This window comes from Lolium perenne, chromosome 1, assembly GCF_019359855.2.
Source record: "Lolium perenne isolate Kyuss_39 chromosome 1, Kyuss_2.0, whole genome shotgun sequence".
Classification (NCBI taxonomy): Eukaryota; Viridiplantae; Streptophyta; class Magnoliopsida; order Poales; family Poaceae; genus Lolium; species Lolium perenne.
The window spans coordinates 54,969,381-54,993,059 of NC_067244.2; the positions used below are offsets into that span (position 1 = coordinate 54,969,381).

Below are 23,679 nucleotides of genomic sequence, written 5' to 3' on the forward strand. Positions count from 1 at the left end.
TTTGTAACATTTTTTAAGTTTTTAAAAAATGCAAATTAAAATTATTAACCTACATTGTGTTGTATCTTGTGCAAATGTGAAGTTTCATCCAAAAATATAACCATATGTTTCCTACACAAAAAGAACAAATAATGTGTAAATAGTACATGACACTATTCATCTATGTCTTTTCTTTTTTGCACAGGTCACATATAATCATATTTTGAAGAAACAAAATTAGTTTACATTTTTCAAAAACTTGGAAGTGTCAAAAAAAAAAGAGGTACACCCACAACTAGTTGCAGAATATTCACGCTCCTAACTTAGTAGTAAGAAATATGGGGTATGTTATCTACATTTTTTAGAGACTACTCAAATTTTCAAAGCTTTGCCTCTACCTACGTCCAAAACGGTAAGTTTTCAGAAAGAGTTACTTTGTAATAACGAAATAATGGCATCAAACAGATAGGTCAGAATCAAATTCTGCATCTGGAACATTCTAACAGTATTGCATTCCATGAAATGCGCAATTTCAGGTACAAAAAGGAGGGTTAAGATTTGACCATTTCAGCTGTTAGTGCATTCCTTGAAATGCATGGTTAAAGGTGTGCAACTAAACTAGTTTTGCTAAAACCCTGGACCATGCAGAGTTGTTGGCTGTACACAATCGAAGCGCAAAAAAGAAGGGGTGAGACGATGAGCCCTAAAACTGCTTCCCGGGCGCAAAAAAGAAGGGGTGAGACGATGAGCCCTAAAACTGCTTCCCGGAGAACACTGGGTTACTGTTCCTCCCATACTGAGATGAGCACTGTACTCCTGATCACATGACAATGGCTGACGCAAAGGATCTCTTCCCAATTGAACTGAAACCTGGAACTGACCAGCCAGAGCTCACATTGTAGACCTCCACCTGCAACACAAAGGAAGAAACTGTCCTTGAAAGAGAGCACAGATTTGTGAAGGTAACAGTTACACTTTTGATGCGATTTTCACTTACAGTGTCCAGTATTGCTTCGTTGGACCGCAGACCGCCGAGGACGAACAAGTTATCATCAAACGTAACTGCAGAGGCGTATCCTCTTGGGTTGCTCATGGGATCGCCCATCTTCCAGGTATTGAGGCGAGGATCAAAGATCTCAACACTGGAAACCATACTGTCTCCATCATAACCTCCGATAGCATATCTGAAACAGTCAAAAGTCAAAAACCGGTTGTTGCGAAGATTAAAGCCCGAGATGCCATCAGTTCTGTGTTCATGAGATCTAAAACATATGAAAATTTTACTCACAGGACTTCTCCCAGGACAGCTACAGCATGGCATCCTCTCCTTGCATTCATGCTTGGAAGCCGAACCCAGAAACCTTCCCTTGGATCATACCTTTCTGCTGACCTGTAGGTGATGTGATCGTTATTTGATAATGTAATTTAATCATGTACTTCCTCCATGTCATAATAGGTTATTCAGCATCAAAGAAAAAGAAGCTATGTCAGTGACATATTCTAGGTTTGACTACTAATACAAGAAAATTTACCAGCACATTGATATTACCATCAGGAAATACTTTCATAATGTATAATATCTGAGGCAACATATTCTTATAGAAATTGATGACAGAAGTATTTAATTGGTGTCGATACCCTAACATGAACACTTTAATTGTAATACACATGGAATAGTAAAATGGAGGGAAATAGCATGAGATCTTACTGTAAGTACTTGCTACCATCAAATCCGCCAGATGCATAGATGACACCACTTGATTCTGCCGCCGCTAGAGCAAATCGCTGGAAGATAATGCAGCATACTTAAGAGATCAGTGTCAAAATTAGTGAACTACTCTCTTGATAACCCATGTTATACAACTAGAATAATTAATTCAATGACACGTTTTCAGTAATCCCATGTTATACAGCAACAAAATTCTAGATAATGTGTGTAAATGAGGATGCGATGCAGAACTCAATTGGTACAAAGCTATGCAGAAAATGATCAAGTTGAAAGTCCAAAGTAAGCCTATCACAATGCAATTACCACTATTCTAATTAATTCAGTGTCACTTTTCAGTTATCCTAAGTTACATAGCAACACAATTCTAGATAATGTCAGTACATGAGGATGCAATGCAGAACTAATTTAGTACGAGGCTATGCAGAAGATGGTCAATTGAAAATCTAAGTAAGCAGATGTCTCTTAGTTGTCCATATTAACATCAATGAGCTCATCACATTCAATCATGACTAGACTAGGAGAATTAAGTTGAAAGTTCTCAATATTGGCTGCAAACATATCAAAGGACACAAGCAATCATTAGACACAACTGGGAGGCAGAGAACGTACAGAGTTCAGCATGGACGGGCTGCATATCCACTTTCCAAGAAAAGGATCAAACATCTCAACTTCTGAATAAGTTTGAGTTCCATCTCCTCCACCCATTGCATAAATTTTGCCATTAAGACTTACTCCAGCAAGAGATCCTTTCTCATGGTTCAAACAGGGGCATATCATCCACTCGTTACTCCTTGTATTATAGCATTCCACTACAAGAACAGAGAGTACATAAATGCAGTTTGAAGCCCATAAAAAAAAGTAGGGAAGCAAATTGAAATATCAGTGTACCTGTGTTATACCACGAACTACCATCCCCACCACCAAAAACAAATACACAGCCTTCCATTGCAGCAACAGATGCATATGAACGCGGAGAACCCATTGATGTGAGAGGCACCAGGATGTCTTTTTTTGGAGAAAAAGAATCAAGAGATGATAGCCAGGTCACACCATTATAACCACCGATCAGAAATATTGATGGTATGTCCAGGCTATCGCACATGCTTCCTTGAAGAGACAATGAGGAGTCAAATTTGAATTGTAACTCATCGATACGATATTCCAGTTGCTGAACTTTTCTTCCGGAGTCTTTAACTACTTCCTTCAGTGAAATTATTTCTTCATCTGATTTCATCTGGAAAAGAACAGGACCGTAATGAGGATATATGGCAGGAAGCATTTAAATGAAAATACAAAATAGTGTCCAACACATTTTGGATCATGGATATCTGGCACAAAAAGTAAGGTAGGCAGATTTAGTATACCAGCTGGCCAGTTCAGTCTGCGGATTGACAGAAATAAATAATGCAAAGGTGAAATAGATGGTCCATACAAGAAAACATAATGCTCAAACTAAATGGAATTTATATGCTGAACTGATCACATCAACTATCAGTGGTAAGAAAATAGAGCAATGTAACCATAAATGGAATCCTTAATTCCTTATATCATATTAATTTTTATTTTCAATATATGTGCAGTAGGACTCTCTCCCATATACCGCTATAAAAACATAGTGCCCAAGTCCATAAAACCATATATGATGTGGGATGTAAAATCTTCTCTTCTTTTCTTAATCCAGCAAAGTAATAAGACGCTAATCAACATCCCATAAAGTAATGAAGGCAACAATCAACATTTACAACCCTTGTGTTTGAGAAAAGATGAGGAACCTGATTCTTCTCCAGTGCAGCAGCCTTCTTGGCTAAGACAGTGATGATTCGTAGAAGCTGCACAAGAGAATGAAAAGAATAATGTGAGAGTAATATACATGTTATCAGGCACCAGGTGATGAACTGTAATAAAATAATGAAAAGCAAAAGAATGCAAACAAAAGTGAATGACATAGGCACCTCAGCCTTTCCATCATGTTGCTCAAAAGATGTATTATCTTCCACGGTAGCACAAACTGGGTTGCTCGAAAGGCTAGGATTGGCCTGTGTTTCTTCAGTTATGCAATGACCTGGAGCAAGGCTTGCAATGGTCTGTGCTTCTTCAGGTACACAATGATCTTGTCTAGGAAGGCCTACATTGACCTGTGTTTCTTCATCAACATATTGATCTTTGCTAAGGCTTCCCTTGACATGTGTTTCTTCAGGTACATATTCTTCTTGACGAGGAAGGTTTGTATTGACTTGTGTTTCTTCAGCAACATATTCATCTTGACTAGGAAGACTTGCATTCACACATGTTTCTACAGGTACATGCTCATCTTGACTAGAAAAGTTTGCATTGATCTGTGTTTCTTCAGGTACAGGTACATATTCACCCTGACCAGAAAGGTTCGCAGTAACCTGTGCTTCTTCAGGTACATGTTCACCCTGACCAGAAAGGTTTGCATTAACCAGTGTTTCTTGAGGTACATGTGCATCTGGACTAGAATAAGCAAAATCCTGAGAAGATAGTGCTGCCTGCTGTCGTAAGTCAAACAACTCCTTCAGTTTTTTCAGGATAGACGATCTTTCAAGCTGTACGCCAACATCATCTGGTTCATTCTGAACCTCATTGCCTATTCCATCGTGTGAGTTCACAAGCATGTCTTCATCAGAAGTGTGAGTTCCTCCATTCACAGAATTGACAACCAGTTGATTGCACTGCATAAGCTCCATACCTTCAGCAACAGTTTTGTATGAGGAATGTTGACTGACATCATCTGGATCTGAACTAAGACCAAACTGCTGCTGAAGAACATTGTCATCCAAATCCTCCCAGTCAGAAACTAGTTCTCCAGATGCCTTCTCACCAGTGTTGCTATCTGATGTTGCACTAGCACTACCACTGTCCACGTCAGAATCAACCCAATCATCTAGAACAGTTCCAGCTGAACTTGACAGAACACTAAATGGATTGATGTCCTTCGATTTGGCTGTGCCTTTCTTTTGGTTAGGATTAACTGATGCCATCCTTTTAGTTGATGGTAAAGAACTTGACAGAACGCGAAATGAATTGATGTCCTTTGAATTGGCTGTGCCTTTCTCTTGGTTAGCAATAACTGATGTCATCCTTCTTGTTGATTGTAAAGGTACATCTAGACTTCTTTTGCTTGGAACAGCTTGGACTTGCTTGACACCAACTGACTTGAACAAAGCAATTAAAGCTCTAGTTTGTGCATGATCCAGCTCAAAATAGAAGTAGTGATGGGTATAATAGTTATCTTGAATCACTTTTTTGTACTGGGCCTCAAGCAGTGGCGAATAGCGAGTCCTTGTGCAAATACGAACCTTACAAACACAAGCAGTTGCTTTACATTAGCATGATAAACTGGAACAAACTTACTTATATACATACACCAAACAAACAATGAACAAGGTTTAGATATTCACAATTTATCGATACCTGTGCAGGAAAAGGTGTCCGTAAAGTGCCATCATTACTCCAAGCATATGGGTCGATAGAGTTCTGGCCAGGACTAGCAGCCTCAAAAACACCATGCAGCTTTCTGTCAGTGTAATTGAATAGAAACAAAGGTAGGCCAGCTTTCACATTCCTCACATATGAATAATGCAACGCAGGCAGACCTATAACACAAAGAGAGCAAACTAATTAAGGTGGGAAATTCAACAAAAAAAACTAAGGCTATACAAGTCTGTATTTCATAAACAAACATATTGCATCACGATAGATAGTCTATATTGTCTTAGCAAAACTAACAGGATATTTTCAATCACCGAATGATGCTATAAAAAAATTAAATATATGAGTAAGGTAAGAGGTGAAAGGTGGGTTTCACAAACCAAATAGCTGTTTACTGAAGCACTCTTCAATTGTTTCATGCTTGCAACCAAAGATCACTCCTCCTAGCTGGTTTTCCCGGAGATTGCGAGTCTGTACTGCAGTCTGCATTGCACGATCTTGGGGCTGTCTTTCTTCGAACACCCTGGGATTCACAATATTTCAAAGTATACAAACCACACAGTCAGCAGATGCAAGGATACGAATTTAATAAATGTGGATATTAATTCATTCAAGGGAGAACTAAAACACAAAGACTCAACAATTGGCGACATATGTTTTTCACAACTTTAGGCGGGATATACAAATCAGAATTGTTACGCAAGGATGGAACCAGATAAAACCAGTATTGGTACAGCAGTTTTGTCAAGGAGCATTCCACACTTACAAAATCATTTAGCTATGGTAGATGCAAGGATATGAACTCATATCCCTGTGGTTCACAATTTTACAAAGTGTGCAAACCACACAGTCAGTAGATGCAAGGATGCAAATTTAATAGATGTGGATATGAACTCGCATTCAAGAGAGGACTAGAACACAAAGACTCAACAATTGGCGACATATGTTTTTCACACTGCAAACAACTTTAGGAGGGATGTACAAATCAGCATTGTTATGCCAAGATATAACCAGATAAAACTAGTTTTAGTTCAACAGTTGGTTAAGGAGCATTCCACGTTTATTAAATCATTTAACTAAAGTAGATGCAAGTATATGAACTCATATTGAAGGAACATTCCATGGCAAGGAAAACCCTGTGGTTCACAATTTTTCCAAGTATGCAAACCACACATTTAGTAGATTCAAGGATGGAAGTTCAATAGCTGTGGATATGAACTCATACTCAAGTGAGAATAAAAACACAAAGACTCGACAAATGGCTAGATGTGTTTTTCACACTCCAAACAACTTTAGGCGGGATTTAGAAATCAGCATTGTTATGCAAGGATGTAACCAGATAAAACCAGTATTAGTACAACAGTTGGTCAAGGAGCATTACGCTCTTATAAATCATTTAACTATGGTTGATACAAAGATATGAACTCATATCCCTGTGGTTCACAATTTTTCAAAGTGTGCAAACCACACAGTTAGTACATGCAAGGATGCAAATTTAATAGATGTGGATATGAACTCGCATTCAAGGGAGGACTAGAACACAAAGACTCAACAATTGGCGACATATGTTTTTCACACTGCAAACAACTTTAGGAGGGATGTACAAATCAGCATTGTTATGCCAAGATATAACCAGATAAAACTAGTTTTAGTTCAACAGTTGGTTAAGGAGCATTCCACGTTTATTAAATCATTTAACTAAAGTAGATGCAAGTATATGAACTCATATTGAAGGAACATTCCATGGCAAGGAAAACCCTGTGGTTCACAATTTTTCCAAGTATGCAAACCACACATTTAGTAGATTCAAGGATGGAAGTTCAATAGCTGTGGATATGAACTCATACTCAAGTGAGAATAAAAACACAAAGACTCGACAACTGGCTAGATGTGTTTTTCACACTCCAAACAACTTTAGGCGGGATTTAGAAATCAGCATTGTTATGCAAGGATGTAACCAGATAAAACCAGTATTAGTACAACAGTTGGTCAAGGAGCATTACGCTCTTATAAATCATTTAACTCTGGTTGATGCAAGGATATGAACTCATATCCCTGTGGTTCACAATTTTTCAAAGTGTGCAAACCACACACAGTCAGTAGATACAAGGATGCAAATTTAATAGATGTGGATATGAACTCATGTTCAAGAGAGAACCAGAACACAAAGACTCGACAATTGGCGACATATGCTTTTCACACTGCAACCAACTTTAGGATGGATGTACAAACCAGCATTGTTATGCCAAGATGTAACCAGATAAAACCAGTATTAGTTCAACAGTTGGTCAAGGAGCATTCCACGCTTATAAAATCATTTAACAAAGGTAGATGCAAGGATATGAACTCATATTGAAGGAACATTCCACGCCAAGGAAAACCCTGTGGTTTCACAGTTCGTCCAAGTATGCAAACCATGCATTTAGTAGATTCAAGGATGCAAATTTAATAGCTGTGGATATGAACTCATATTAAAGGGGGAATAAAAAAACAAAGACTCGACAACTGGCTACATGTGCTTTTCACATTGCAAACAACTTTAGACGGGTCTTTGGTAGAGAAATCAGCATTGTGATGTCAAGGATGTAAAATAATGATACCGGTATTAGTTCAATAGTTGGGCAAGGAACATTCCACACTTACAAAATCATTTAACTTTAGTGCAGACTGAAACAAGAACTCCAAGTCAACACAGTGTCATGGCAGCAAGTACAACTGTTGACAACGTCTCCAAGCTTAAACCCAAATCACACACGCCTCAACAGAAGACTTCAACTACAACAATACCACTACACAGTTTGACATTGAATGAACCTCATGTTTGATCAACAAGAGTTCAATGGTCGGCCAATGCAGCACCTCAGAAACCAGCCATCTTAACGGGCAACCTCGAAGACTGAATTCAGTCTCATAAACAGACCCAAAATTACCATCCAATCATCAGGAATCTCACAAAATGACCGAACAGATACATCTTAGAGTGCTATGCGCATGAAGTATGTACAAGTACGCGCTGACTGAAGCCACATATGAAGCAACTGTGCATCGCCCATATATGGAAACAACATATTCAGTCATTCACTACCAGACAAGTACAACAAAATCATCATGCACCCGCCATCTCATCACAAATCAATTACCCACGCAAGTGACCGACCTTCCAGGACTACCCCCAAGCGCATCCAAATTTTCTAGCCGCCGCACCCAGAACCCACAAATCCACAAAATCAACAACCGCGGGGTTAAAAAAAAAAGGAACCCCAAACATTTCGCGCTTAGGCACCGAAACTGAAATCCACCGAAACCAGCGCCATCCTGTGCGGGGGAATCGCCGCAGAACGACAGAATCAGTCGCGAATGGCACGAACCGAAACCCTAACCCCCGCGGAACCCGAACCCCCGCGCGCTCTAAAACCCTAACCCCTGGTGATCAGCGGCGCTAAACCCCCAACAAAAAGGTGGTAACAAACCCCTAAACCAAAACCGCGAAACCCTCAACCCGTCGCGCCCCGAGAACCAGCATTCGCGTGCTATCCGAGGGGAACGAGGGGACGGCGGGAACCCTAGAGCGAGCGAAGATCTCGCCGGAAAAAACCGGTCGGAAAACTTGGGGGGAAATAAGGGCGAAATTGGGGAGGGAACAGCGCCGTAGCGCCGCCGCGAACCGTACCGCGACGAGCCCCGCGGCGGCGCTCGGTCGGAGCGGAGCGGGAGTAGGAATCGATCGGTGCGGGGAGGGGATGGTTGGGGCCTCACCTGATCGCTTCCCGGAGAGGAGAAGAGAAGAGAAGCCCCCTCCTTTTGGTTCCTCTTTTTTTGGTTGCGTTCTCCCCTTCTCCCCCTCTGTGTACTGTGCCGCGGCGCAGTGTGTGTGAGGAGATGAGAGCGATGTCATTATTATTTGTGTAGGTGGTGGCTGGGTGGGGATTACCGCCGCGGTCACTGCGCGGTCAGAGGTGATGGGGAGTGGTTGAGTCACTGACAGGCGGGGGCGACTATGGAATCTCACACAGCATTGTTGAACTGCTAAGAGCATCCCCACTCGTTGGCGCTCCCCACGCCCAAATCCGGCTAAATTTTCGTCCGGATTGGAGAAAGATTTGGCCTGGGGAGGAGTAGTTTCCCAGCCGCGTGCCCAGGCGAAGACGACGATGCAAATTTGAAAAACGGAAACTTGACAAACTACGGCTAAAAACGGGCAAATTTAGACTAAATTTAATGATATTTACTATATAACGGGCGAAGTTCATACGTAGAGGCCGAATTCGACTATATTTCGAATTCGGCTAGGAGAATTGAACTGCTAATTTAAAAACACGGCGCTCTACATGCCGAAATGGCGGTAGAACACCGTGTAGTCGCCGCCGTCGTCGTCGTCGACGTGCGGCGGCGCGGCTGTGCCGCCGCCCCTGCCGGCGTCTCCCACCGAGGCGGGGGATGGCTTGTACCATTCGTCGTCCGACGCTTCAAGGTCGACGAATGGGACGGCGACGCCGGATGGAGGTGTCGCATGGCCGGCGGTAGCGAGCGACGGCGGCGGCGGTTGGAGTGGCGGCGCGGCGGCGAGTTCTCGCGCGGCGGCTGGGTCCATCGGCCTCGCCGTCGCTCCGCCTCTGGCGCTCCCGATCGCGCCTCGACCACTCCAGCGGCGTCCTCGGGAGGGCGTTGTCGGCGGGCACCAGGTCCTTGAGTGACACGGCGATCGCCTCCGCCACGGCGGCATCCTCCGCGCGCCGCCTCCTCCTCGGCGAGCCTGTTTGCGGCGGCGTTGGCGGCGGCAGCGCCGTCCTCCTTCTTCGCCGACTTCCTCTTCCGCCCACGCTGCGGGGAAGAGGGTTGGTCGCGGATGACGAGGGCGCCGCTGCGCCCTCTGGTCGGCGGAGGAGACAATGGCTCCTTCTTGACGCGCGTCGGCGCCGGCGTCGACGGAGACGTCGCCTCCCTTTTCACCGGCGCCAAGGACGGCCTCGACGCCGATCCGGAAGACGACGAGCTGGCAGCCATGCGGCGTGGCTGCCAGACGCTTCCCCGGCGGCGGCTCGCCGATGCCCTCGATGGAGGGGCATCGTCGGCACGGGGAAGTTCCCGCCTCGATGTGCTCGAGGACGTTCTCCGCCGTCCGGCCGGCGCGCTCCACCACCGTCGGCGTCCCGCGGCGTTGTTGCGCGCAGGCGGAGGCGGCGGGCCGTCGTAGGCCGCCAACTCCCGCTCCCACCGCCGGAGGAAGTAGGAGTTCCACCGCGTGTAGTTGTCGGGGTGGTGGCGTGGATCGGCGCGCTCCTCGTCCGTCATTGTGAGCCGCGCCTCCTCGATGGCGGCGTCGAGGGCGTCGCCCCGAGGCGGCGGCGGGATTGGTACGCCGCCACGACTAAGCCTCCACCCGCCGCCGGGAGGCCTCGTGTCCGGCGGGCAGGGGTACCCCGCCTGGTGGAGGAGGTGGCCCTCCCACTGGTGGAGCGACCGGCGGGGGAAGCCATTGGCGGCGGCGCCGTCGTCGTCGGAGAACGACATCGTTGGAGGTGGAGGAAGAGTGGAGCAGGGGAGGGAGGATGGAGGAAGAGTGGAGCAGGGGCGTCGCGGCGAGCGGAGTGGCTTAAATAGGCGCGGCGGGCGCGGCGGGGCGGTGGCGATTAATGACGCGTGGAAGACGATGCGTGCGCGGAAGCCGATGCGACGGCATTAACTCGCCGCGTGGATGCTACGCGGCCGGCGAATGCTGACCGGCGGCAGGCTTTTACAGCGCGCGGAAGACGATGCGATGAGGATGACGATCGGTGTCTCTCGCCGACAAGTTGGGGCCACCAGACGCGCGGGAAGTTCCCCCGCCGTTTCGCGCGCTTTTGTTTCGTCCGGAGTCCCCGAGAGCTCCCCGGGGGGGCGGGGATGGCCTGGGATCGCCGGATGAATTTAGGCCCAAATCCGGACGAAATCGAGGAACCGGGGACGCGACTGGGCCGAATTTCGCCGTCCGGATGGAAAAAACATCGTTCGGGGGCCTCGTCGGGAGACGAGTGGAGATGCTCTAACCATTCTATAATAGCAATCCAAAATTAGAATGTCAAGTTTTGAGCACATACTTGTATTTATGTGTATGTAGTTTGAACCACTTAATAATGAATTTAAATCAAGTAAAGTAAAATCGGAAAAAGTAGGAAACAAATAATGTAGTACTTAATTATTACCAATTCATCTACAATTTGTAGTACTGCATTAAAATAAAATTACCTTGTGGACAAATTGTCGAACACCTCGCGGACGGGTCGGAGACGAGGGGTAGGCGCGACCGAAATCGACGACGCGCGCTCGTCCGGGAGCGCTTGAGGTCGCGATGGTGGCGCCTGAGGTCGTGGCAAGGGCGCGTGTGGCCGACGGCGAGGGCGCATGAGCTTGCGGTGGTGGCGCGGGACGACGTCATGCTCCGACCGCGCTAAGGTTAGGCGGCGTGGGTGGGGCGTCCAAGGCCGGTCGGGGGCACCGGCGTGTGGGACGAAGCTCGTCTGCACCACGAATCGTCGACGTTGCCATTCCAAGGCTCGGCCACATCGGAGGAAGAAGATATGTGAAGTAGATCTGGATCTGCCGACGAGACTTCAGGTAGGACGACGCTCGATTTGGCAGTAGGGAAGCTCGCGTCAGAGGGAAAAGGAGGGGTGGGGCAGAGGAGAAGCTAACAGAAGTCCGCACATAGGGCGAACGGCGGCGAGGGAGGTGGTGGGGCGGTGGCCGGCGAGAGAGGTCTTCGCGGCGAAATTTCTGCACAAGCAATAGGCCTCCTGCGTCAGTTTTGGCAACTACCAGGTTTGACTCCTTTTTAGCTATGCAAATATGACAATTTAGGTGACCATTTTATTTGGCTTCTTAAAAATATTGTTGGGACCACTTATGTAAATTCCGTTGGAGCTACTTTTTTTGGCACAAATTGCTAAAACCAGTTGTTCGCAATTGGAGTGAATTATGCGGAGACCGTGCTGGAGATGCTCTTCGCTGCGAATTGACTGACCTTTGGGTGTCTTACTCCACCAACATCAAAATGTTTGGCGTTTTCCAGCTAGCAAAATATATTTTTCTAACTTTTGAGGGCATATTATGTGGCAAAGACTAATGTTGTTGTTTAGCAATTGTGGCAGGACAACAATAGTGCACTGTGCCTACCTCTTATATCTTCCTTTTCGGAAGAAAATGCCAACTTTGGTCTTTTGTTTCCGAACCCAAACTAGTATTTCCTCGTCCCTACACCCCTATATGCTAAATCTAGATCTAGAATATTAGTTCGGTGTGTATCTCCTACTATTATTCATAATTTTTTAGACCTGAACATGTTGACACGACAAACGTTCTACTGAAATTGAAAAAAAAAACATGTTGCATAAATCAACCATGGTGTCGATGGGAACAAAAGGCTGGGAAGGTGGTTGAATAACACGGTGGAACATGAAGACATGAACGCTCACCGTCGCATGGTCAGGTTTGACACGAGCTACCATGAGGAAGAAAAAAATAAAGAAAAGCAGTTTAGATTTGGGTTCAAGATTATTGCGGCTCAATAAGATTTGTACCACAATTCATCAATCTCAGATTAATAGATAAATGTAATTGTGTGGGCAACTAACCATGGTGTCACGAATTCTCCTGGGTTCTTCCCTCTGCTCGTCCCTATTGAATATAAATATAGTGCACAGCCTCTTTCCATCAGATCAGTCTTTTGGAAAATTTGGCTAGTGCATCAATCTTATATGGTATCAGAGCCAAGAGGTCTCAAGTTCGAGACTCTACTCGCGCAGTATTAAAAACATAAAGAAAAAAAAGATTCTGCGACATGTGCACCGAACTCATGCTAAGGACTAAAATAGCCTAAACGTGAGGGGCAGTGTTGAATATAAATATAGTGCATAGCCTCTTTCTATTAGATCGGTCTGTTGGAAAACTTGGCTAGTGCATCAATCTTATAGTCCCTCCTCACACCATTTCCAATTTTCTGTGTTCATTGTTGTGGGTTTCTTTTGTGAATTGTCACGTCAAAATAATCATCGAGGATAAGAGAGAAGGTGGCTTCCTCCAAAAAAAATTGAGATTGCAACATAGTTTGCAGTGAAGATTATCAACATCATTGCTATTTGGTTTACATTCATGTAGAGAGCTGATAGCAGGTTGTTAGGATGTGGAGATGGGGGTAGTAGTAGGTGGAGTATTTTGTGTAGAGCAGAGTTATTCCCATGTAGGTCATAAATACTTTTGGTGGGATAGTTGAGATGGTTTTGTCTCATTATAAACATAATTGTGTGTTTTGAAGCTGAAATTGTAGGTTCACAAACTTCATGTTTGATTCGTTAATTGTGCATGTGTACCACCTAACGACCGTATTCACATGGAATAGAAAAATTGAATGACAAATTAATAATTCATCGCTGCATAGTCATTTCATCGAGTTACCTTCCTTAACTAGATCATGCATGCTCTTGTTGTCGCGCCCACCCATTTTCCTGCAAAAAAATATTTTAAAATTTTGGAAATACAAACCTATTTTTACATTTAGAACTAATACTCACATAATTGTTCTCTAGATCACATTCTTGACAAGATGCAAAGAATGTACATGGCAAAACATTACAAACCATGTCCTCTAAAGGCCCAAATTTTCTACTCTTGCACATCATTGAACTCTACTATTCATGTTCTTGCAGCTACAAATATTGCATTGTTGAGCGCTACTACACTTAATATGTAATGAATAAATATAAAAGTCAATATGAAGTGCAACAATGAAACTAAAAATGTCCCTCGCAAGTCGCGACCCGACCGAGCAGAAACTACCATATTAGAAATATGCAAGGATTGGAACCATCATCTGAGAAAATGGAATATGTAAAGTGTTGTTAGTATTGACCATCATCCATGGATTATGTTTGCATAAAAACAATATAAGTGACTTTAGTTAGTTACATCAACAAAATACAAGATAAAAGAAAAAGTATTAAACCCACTTGACTTATGGAACCAACAATTAAAATCTGGGCTCACCTCTATATGTTCTTGGACTTATCTACATCACACCAGATGGTTTTGTTATCCACTTATCCTAGCATAGTTCAACAACGAGAATCTTGTATGCAATTGAAATAAAAGACTAATTAACACTCATACCTTCAAAAAGTACACTCATATTATCTTGAAAGACACAAAGAATTCTCTTTCTAATCAAGATCTTTTTATGAAAACAAGTATAAATCTCTATAGATTACAAACCAGTTAGCTGCCACGTAAACTTGGGTGAGATGTACATGTAGAATTTTTTATCAAAATTTTTCCACACTTAAAAATATGTTTTATTGGTAGAGGGAGCATACGCACCCGGGAGCCGAATTGAATTTCCGGAGAGTGGAATGCCATTGTCATGCAGGTCAGATTTTGTGTTTCTAAAATAATGAAAGAACTAGCTCTCAATCAACACTAACATAGCAATAAAAAAAATACATGATTTGAATGCCTAACAAACAATTACCTGAAAACGGAAACAAGATGTCAATACTTACAAAAGAAGTGCACAAGTGGTAGGCGACATGCCAGACTACTAGTTGAACTAAGGCTAACTTCTTTTGCAAGATTAAAGCATTTAAAATGGTAAGCGGAGATAATAAAACCTAATAAAAGGGAAAACAGAAAAGGCAATGAACAAACGAGATACTAATATTGTAGTGCGCTAAAATCGCCGAAGTGTATTGCCAGAATTACAATTTAGTGGTATTGTACATATCTTAACCTTTACCGACCCATCCAAGCAATGACAATTGATGACCCACTGATAATCCAGTCAAATAGCCAAAAAAAAAGACCACTCCAGACTACAGCCACGTGTAAGAAAATTAGCTAGAATAGAAATGTATTACATGCTTGTTAAATATGTTGACGTTTAACATTTTCACCAAAAGCATATTGCCATAATGAAATAACCAAAAGCATATTGCCATATTTACAATTCGAGTGGTACTGCACCTATCTTGACCTTCACTATACCTGGCCATGGGCAGCCCGGCCCGGTCGGCCCGACCCGGCCCGGCCCGAAATTCCCGGGCCAAGCCCGACCCGACCATGTCTCTGGGCCGGGCCTGGGCCTGATTTTGTGGCCCGATGCTTCGGCCGGGCCGGGCCTGGGCCATGGTTTTGTGCGTTTTAGTGAAGTGGCCCGGCCCGAGGCCCGATGCTTCAGCTTGGTCCGGTCACTAGCCCGGTCGACCGGTCTGTGGACCGGATGGCCCGGTCTGTGGCCCGATCTGACCGGGTCCTGAACCGGACGGCCCGGTCCCAGGCCCGGTTGACCGGCCTCCTCGACGGCTGACTCAGCCCAACTTTTCCCCAACGGTTATATTTGCTCTTGGGCTATAAATAGCCCTTCTTCCACCTTGGGCTGGGTACTTCTTCCCTTTTCTCTCACCTCCATTGTTGCATTTGAAGAAGTTGCTCTCTCTCTTGTTCCCCCCCCCCCATGATTCTTGCTCATATTTGAGGATTTGAGAGAGGAGATCTAGATCTACACTTCCACCAAACCAATTCTTCTCTAAGTGAGGGAATCTCTTGGGATCTAGATCTTGGAGTCTTTGGTTGACTTTCCCCCTTGTTCTTCCTCTCCAATCTCATCCTAGCATTCGTTGCTTTGGTGGGATTTGAGTGTGAAGGACTTGAACACCTCCGGTGTTCTTGCTTTGCATCATTGCATAGTGTTGAGCTCTCCACCACGATTTGTTCGAGTGAGAGACCGTGAGCTTGTTACTTGTAATAACCCAGAACATAGGAACAACGAAGGGTAGATTTAGAAATGGGATGTGCATTCCATCGCAAAACGGGGGAAATTTTCGCGCCTTATTGCAACTAAACCTAAGAGGGATCGAGGTTCTCTCTCATTTTGCACTTAGGGTTAGGCAATGTGAGTTAGGGAAATTTCGACATGATCTCTTTTGTATTTTGTTGATTTGGGAAATTGATTTCATTTGACAAGTGCTAATACATTTAACAATAAGCATTGAACAATATAAAAGGAATGCATAATTTAAACACAACTTATGAATTCAAAACAACTTTGAATTTCAAAGTGAATCATAAATACAATGTATATTCCAGAATATAAATATTACATAAATCAAAAGCTCATAAACAAAAACTTGGGCTTTATTGATATCACATCACAAATTACATTGTCTTTACAAAATTCTTGATACAAGAATTGATAAATAATAAACAGAAATAAAAATGAAGATTACAATATGATTCCTAAACTAAAACCTAGACTATATGACTTGAAGTATTTCTTCATGGTCATGTCCATCTTCAAAACCTGCAAAACAAAGAACCAACACTAGCCAGAGTGTTAGTGTTAGTCACATAAATTCAGTTTGAACAGTTAGCAAATAACATAATATTCAGTTTGGACAGTGCAAACTGTCACAGCACACTTGTGCTTGTCCAAAACCATGGACAGCACAAGATAAGGGCAGCAGCAGACCAAACCTGAGCACACACCAGGGGCTCAAGTTTCAGCATATGAGAGCACACAGCTCAAGTGTGCTGGGCAAAGAACAAAGCAAGGCCATGCATCAGCCTAGTCACCAAAGCAAGCCAGGCTTGTGTGTCAATGCAAGGGTAGAAGCAGGGTTCATATAAAAGGGACACAAACCCTAGAAATCATAACCAGTCGACCAGATAAAGATTCACCAGGTAAGGGTGAAGCAAGAACAAGCTCAGTTCATCCAGTTCTTGAGCAAGAACAGAACCAACACACACACCCACTCAACCACCAGAAATCATGGTGACCTGAGAAGATCATCCAAGACCTGGAGGTGAAGGGCTGTGACACAAACCCAAGTCTGCATCAACAAAACATTTCTTTCTAGGAGCTGGAACAAGGTATACCTAGTTCCTGGAAAAGATCCAAGGGATCTAATCCATCATATGCATGAATAAGCATGGGATGAGCAGATGCTCATATGGGTAGATCATCACTTGGTTTTCACCAAGGATTACTGCCAGTCAAAAGCCACTAAAATAGAAAGCATCTAGGTATAGATCTTATACACAGAAACTAGCACATATGCACAGAGGCATACACTAGCCAGATTTGATGCATAGATAGCACCAGTAGATGGCAAGGATTAGCAGCTAAGACTATACAGTAAATCCTAAGCATACAACCATCAGAAACCCTAGATTTCTTGACAGGCAAGCATATTGGCATTCATAGTTACTATGATCCCCAAATATGCAAGCAAAGATGAGTAGCCAACAAGATCCAACCAACCATGTGAGCAACCAGTCAGTAGCAAGGCTACTGAGGTCACATCACACTTAGCACCAATTAAGAGAAAGCCAAATAGATCACATCACTATCCAGAAATGGATTCAGACTCTAATTGCTTGTAAAGGAATCATGAATCATAAATTCAGACACAAGCAAGTCATTTAAATCATCACTGCATAAGCAGTTCATCATAATCTAATTGATACAAGCATGAATTTATTACAGATCCATGCTAAACACTAACAGTGGCACACTGTTAAGCAACACAGTTAATCCATAGCCACTAGAACAAGTCTAGGTAGCTAAGATAAGCAACAGCACAAGTAAGCAACAGCACAGTGATGCTTGAGCATCAGCATCACCATATAATTAACTCATGTAGCCATAGTATTAGACAGTAAGCAATTACTGACAATCAATTGATCAAATGGATCAATTAGAGCAAGCCAAGTTACATAGAGAAGTTAGCCAACAAGCAAGGAATGATCCAAGGGATCATTAGCTTACAGAGATAGCACTGAAGCATATCACAGGCACCTCTGGCACACACACAAGTGTCACAGATGCAACACAAGTACACCTAGACAAGCAAGCATGATAGACCAGTAAGCATAAGCAAGTCGTAACCAAGCATAGCATGACATAGATAGCTGTTGAGCAAGCACAGTAGATCATGGCAAGTGTAGAGCATGCTAGGAGCAGCAGAGAAGCAAGCACAGCATGAACAGCAAGCAAAGCAGCATGTGCGATGACAGTAAATGGTAATTGGGCCATGAGCTTGCAATTAACCGAAGCACAGACAAATTGCATAAGAATAGCATGGCTCTGTGTGATCACAGGATCACCAGGGAGCAGCAGAGCATGAGGAGGAAGAAGAACAGTAACAAGGGGAGGCGCACAGAGGAGAAGGTGAGGATGCAACACTTACTTGCGCCTGGAAGCAGAGGCTAGGGCATGGCGAGGCAGTGCTCGCGCGGCCCTAACAGCTGCAAGTCCAGGGTAGGCGCCGACGTTACGCCGGCGAACCCAGACACGAACCAGCACCACCGTAGCAGCACCTGAGGCGACGGCACGAGTACTGCAAGCAGCACCCGCGCCAGGTCAACCCCAGGCGCGTACCATCGTCGGCGAGGACGAGATCTCACCGGAGTTCGTCGCGGCGATTCTCCACGGGATCCAGATCGGAGGCGATTCGCCAGGAGAGGACGAGAAGGGGAAAACTGCGCGGACAGATCGATAGATCTGCACGCGGCGGTTTAGGATCGGTAGGTGGCTACGGCGGAGTAGCACGGCGATGGCCGGAGCGAGGCGGCGGCCATGGCGGCGACGTCATCGCCACGGGAGTCGCCAGCGGTTAGGGTTAGACGAGCGAGTGAGAGGGCCGAGTGAGAGTGAGTGAGGTGGGCCGCTTCGGCGCCACCGAACCCAAAAGGGGGCCAGCCTTATTGGGCCGTCCCTGGGTTAAGTTATTGGGCTGGGCCCAATATGGGTCCAGGGGGGTATTTTGGTCTTTTTACATTTAATAAAAGACCAAAACTTTACCAAATTTTAATAAATCATAAACAACTCTAAAAATCCAATAAAAATTGGATTTATGAATGAAAAATAAATCTTAACCAGAATAAAATATGAAATGGAAGTTATGAAATAAATTCAAAATTATGAATTTTCAGAATTTAAATAATAACTTGGAATTAAAGATTATTATTTCCTTGTAATTAAAATTCAAGGAAAAATCTCAAATAAGTTTAAATACTTATTTTCAAACATTTCAAAATGAAATTCTACTATTCCAAATCATTTCTTTTGAAAAAGGGTATTTTTCCCAGAAAAATACTATACTCCTTTTTATTCCAAAAAACTATAGAGTTCACTCTATAATTTCAAATTATCTTGGAATGACTAAGGTAATCATCAAGTAAAATCATTTTACTTTGAATTGTTGTACTTTGTGTGAATTACAATGATTAATACTTTTAAATCAATTGTAAATTACCGTCAAAGACATAAATCTTAAATACAACCCTAAATTGTAATAACTCATTGGGGTAAAGGGATTCAACATAAAATAATACATCCATGATTGCATTATTTGGATTTTTATAACATTGTCCTTACCGGACAATGATGCTTCTCTGAGAACCCGAGGTCCAGGTTCCATCAAGCGCATTGAACCGCACTATCTCGCAGTCCACGAGGCAAGTTCACCCTTGCTCATGTCAACTTGATTATTTTCTACTACTTTAATGCAAAGCTATATACTTATCATTCCTGCATCGCAAATGAAATGTTATTTTCCAACTATGAATATGACTATGTGGCTGGCAATGGAACCATGGTATGTGTTGATATGGTGGAGGTTCCATTGCAATGGGTTATATCACCCTAGGATTAAATTACCAATGCCGTCCAGTGATTCTAGCGCCGTACAAATCGCGTTGACCATGAGATCTATAATGGCTCTGGGGAAGCCAGTCGTATCTTTTCCCTTCTGCACGCCAACGGATTGGTAGAGCCGGCGGGTCTTTGGAGGCACTGCTGTAGGTTGGGATATCCTTTTAAATCCCCATCCATTAGTGATGTTGGCTCTACGATCTATGAAGGATTGTCCAAAGTACACCATGAGTAAAGCCGTATTATAGTGGGAAGTATACTGGAGGTGTGCGGGTGGACAAAAGGGTGGGTTTGCAGTCGCGGAGAAGGCGGTGTAGGCTTGGATCTTTATACCTGGCCTCACACCAAAGGAAGTGTGAACGGGGGCAAGTCCCTGCGGATGGCAAAAAGGGTGAGATCTCTTGTGGGAAAAGTAACGTACCTCTGCAGAGTGTATCAAATTGTGGCTGTCACTCCTTGTTCGGGAAGGAAGCTGCGAACGCGGCAGAAAGGAACTCCACGAAGTTCTGGTCAACCTGTGAAGACTGACGGGCATAGTTTTCATAATAAAAGCAACCTTTTGAAGAAATGATTTCAAAAACATGCATTGACCTGCGATTTCCTGATCAATGGTCATAGCTAGTGCATCAAACACCTTTTATTCTTTTAGAACTTGCTGAGTACCTCTGTACTCACTTTCTTTCGACACCCTTGCTAGACTGTGATCCGGAAATGGAGGCTATCAACGATGGAGCACCAGAAGGAAGCTACGAGCTGGTCTACGAAGAACCTGATCTTACCGGCGGAGTGGAAGGCGTAGACTATGGGATAGTCTATGGACCAGATGACACGGAGGTGGAGAAGTAGTGACATACCTTAGCATCATAGAGCCGAGCAACATAGAACTTACCTAAATAAGTTGTTGAGCTCTTTATATTGGTTATGAGTTGTAATCGTACTTAAGTAGTATCTTAGGGTGTTCTCATAGGACCTGTGAGAATACCAACTTGTTAAGGCAATGTTTGTAATAAAGTATGGAGTGTTATGACCTGCAATGTTTCTGTTGTACCACTCTGAGGGATATGGCAAATTGTGAAGAAGTCCCTTCGCAAAGATCATATCAACGACTTGTATACTACAACATGCAGTGGTATCTTTGGGTCACCGCAGTGGTATCGAGCAAATGTTGCGACCTTAGGTTGGAAAAACCTAGTATAGGGAAGAAACCTGTAGGAGTCTAGTAGAAATAGTAAAGGATTCTCTAGAAATATGGTGACTATTCACTTGAGAATAGCAAAACCATATATTTTAGTGCGATAATTCTTTATTATAGCTATTATGATGCATTATCACTACTAATATTCTGCTTTTGTATACAGCCATAATGGCGAATACTTTTCCTAAGAGGACTTTGAGGAAGGTTGAGGGTTGGCTCGGTGATTATGATGGACCAATAACAGCTCTCCTGTGTGGGATGCTGAAGGAACTTCATTGTGATCCACGGATACCTATTATCAAGTATACCTACTATGATGGGGAAATCCTAGCCAAGTGCAGAGTATCGGTCCAACTACCGGAAAAACTGCTGATGAGTCGTATAATGCCCTACGGAGAAGCCAAAACTATCACCACAGCCTACCATATGGGCCTATTCAAGGCAATCCTTGAGATAAGGCAGCATAAGTCAGTAGAACTCCTATGTTCAGAGTTTTCTCATATACCTCATGCCGAGGAAGATGAGGATCCTACTCTGATTCATTTGGTGTTAGCACACAGAAGTCCTGAAGCTGCAGCACAGCATATGGATAGCTGTAAGTCTTTATTGACCACGATGTACCTTTTACACATGAAGATGAGAGGTGAGATTGACCACATGCTAGTTGAGTTCACGGACCCTGATAAAGTCCAAACTCGGATGCGAGATTTGAGGGCACAACCACAACATACTACACCTTTCTTTAACCCAGACAGCGATGTAGATTTCAGTGACCAGTGGTCCAAGAGAAATCCACTTACAAGAGATCCACTTATACCTAACTTTGTTCCGCACTATCCACACGTGTCAGCATCGTATGATACTGGATATGGGGGAGACCATTCATGGAACATAAACTGCTCGGAGTCACCGATCGAGAACTCGACGGGTTGGCGTTTCGGGGAACCTTTCGGTGATGAGGAGGAGCCAATTCCATGTGATACAGGGGATGAGAGTGATGCGGTTAATCAGAATGTTAACCAAAGCTATGGGCAGAAAGAGAAAGACACCAACTCCATTTCTTTAGATTTGGAGATGGGGTTACCCAAAACATCCCAGTACATCGTAGGTGAGAGTTCTGGAACAAAGAAAAAGAAGAAGAAGAAGATGAGGGGTCAAGTGAATAGGAATCCTCCATGGATGACTGGAGAAGAGGAGCTGTATTCCACTGGGGATATGTATGAGTCTTTATCTAGTTACTTTGGCATGACAGATCTCTGTCTTGGCACTTCGTCCGATTCAGACTACATACCTACGGGAAGAACTTTCATTCCGGACGGTCTTCGGAGGACAGACCGTATGACGGATGGACCCTGTGGATGTATGCGGAGGCGAATGAAGACGATGAGGAGTAGAGCTCCAGGGAAGAATAAAGTAATCTAGGTGGTATTGTAATAGAACGTATTTTAGATTCCCGTTGGCTTGGGCTTTGAGCCAAATAAGTGGTTTATATATACCACATGTATTATAAGTTTGTGAGTGTGTTATGTATTATACGGTGTATATACATAATAAATGTTTGTTTTGGATTTGCTTCTTGATTTCATTGTGTGACTAGTTCTGGGCAATGAGTTGAGCTCAGAAAACATTCGCATGGTGTAATTATGAGTAATCGCTCTTTGTTACAGGACTAGGGGGAAATGGCGTTAGTAGAAACCGAAGAGGCTCGCAGAGAGTGGGAAGCCAGAGAGAAAGAGGAGGCAGATGCAGCAGCTAGAGCAGAGAACGCACCACCACCACCACACCCAATGTTGCACCCAGACTTCCAACAGTATATGAGGTCAATGGAGGAGGATAGGAGGCGTTACCAAGAAAGCCAGAGCAAGAACATGCAAGATTTCTTTACCCACGTCATCAATGATAGGGGTAATGAAGGCAAGGGGGTAACACTATCGGACTTTCAAAATGCAAGACCACTACCATTTACATCAGCTCCAGAACCAATGGATGCTGAAGATTGGCTCATGGATACGGAACGGAAGTTGAAGACCGTTGGTTGCAACGATGAGGAGAAGATTAGATACACCACTTATCTGTTGTCAGGACCAGCAGCATCATGGTGGGAGAACCTTGTAGCAGTACACCCTCCAGATAAGGTATTCACCTGGGAGGAGTTCAAGAAGAAGTTTCGGGATGCTCATGTTCCGGACAGCGTGGTGGAGCTGAAGAAGAGGGAATTTGAAGAACTAAGACAGAATACTGCACCAATCATGCAGTATGTTCGGGATTTCAATAGGTTATCCAGGTATGCACCGGAGGATGTAGATACAGAGGAGAAGAGGAAGAAGCGGTTCATGAAAGGCATGAATCCATACATGAAGATGCAACTGAGGTTGGCACGGACTGCCGAATTCCAGGAACTGATTGACTCGGCAATCACTTTCGAGGATGATTACCGGCAAGTTCAGGAGGACAGGAGGAAGAGGGCTCGTATAGAGCCAAGGAAGTACCCAATCAGTAAACCAATACCTGATCGGAGTTTCAAACCCCGATACCGACCTACTACTGGTAACCAATACAACCGGGGAGGTCAGAGTCAGAACCCAATCAACCAGATCATCTGCAACAATTGTGGTCTAAAGGGTCATTTGCAGAAGGATTGTC

General features: G+C 43.9%; 1 protein-coding gene across 2 annotated transcripts; it reads right to left on the reverse strand.

Annotated features, from left to right (window-relative positions):
• Nucleotides 1-452: 452 nt before the first annotated feature.
• On the reverse strand, nt 453-9,081 carry LOC127292812 (uncharacterized). 2 transcript variants are annotated; one of them, XM_071827305.1, is made up of 11 exons: nt 8,918-9,081; nt 5,542-5,684; nt 5,144-5,325; nt 3,661-5,028; nt 3,481-3,537; nt 2,597-2,942; nt 2,318-2,517; nt 1,688-1,764; nt 1,268-1,369; nt 977-1,163; nt 453-889 (listed from the first exon to the last, which is right to left on the reverse strand). In XM_071827305.1, exons 2-11 carry the CDS (start codon nt 5,648-5,650, stop codon nt 800-802), a joined length of 2,718 nt encoding a protein of 905 aa, XP_071683406.1. In that variant the 5' UTR covers nt 5,651-5,684; nt 8,918-9,081; the 3' UTR covers nt 453-799. The 2 variants fall into 2 exon arrangements, with proteins under 2 accessions (XP_071683406.1, XP_071683408.1); XM_071827307.1 differs by having other exon boundaries at nt 8,832-8,926.
• Between the last annotated feature and the right edge of the window lie 14,598 nt (nt 9,082-23,679).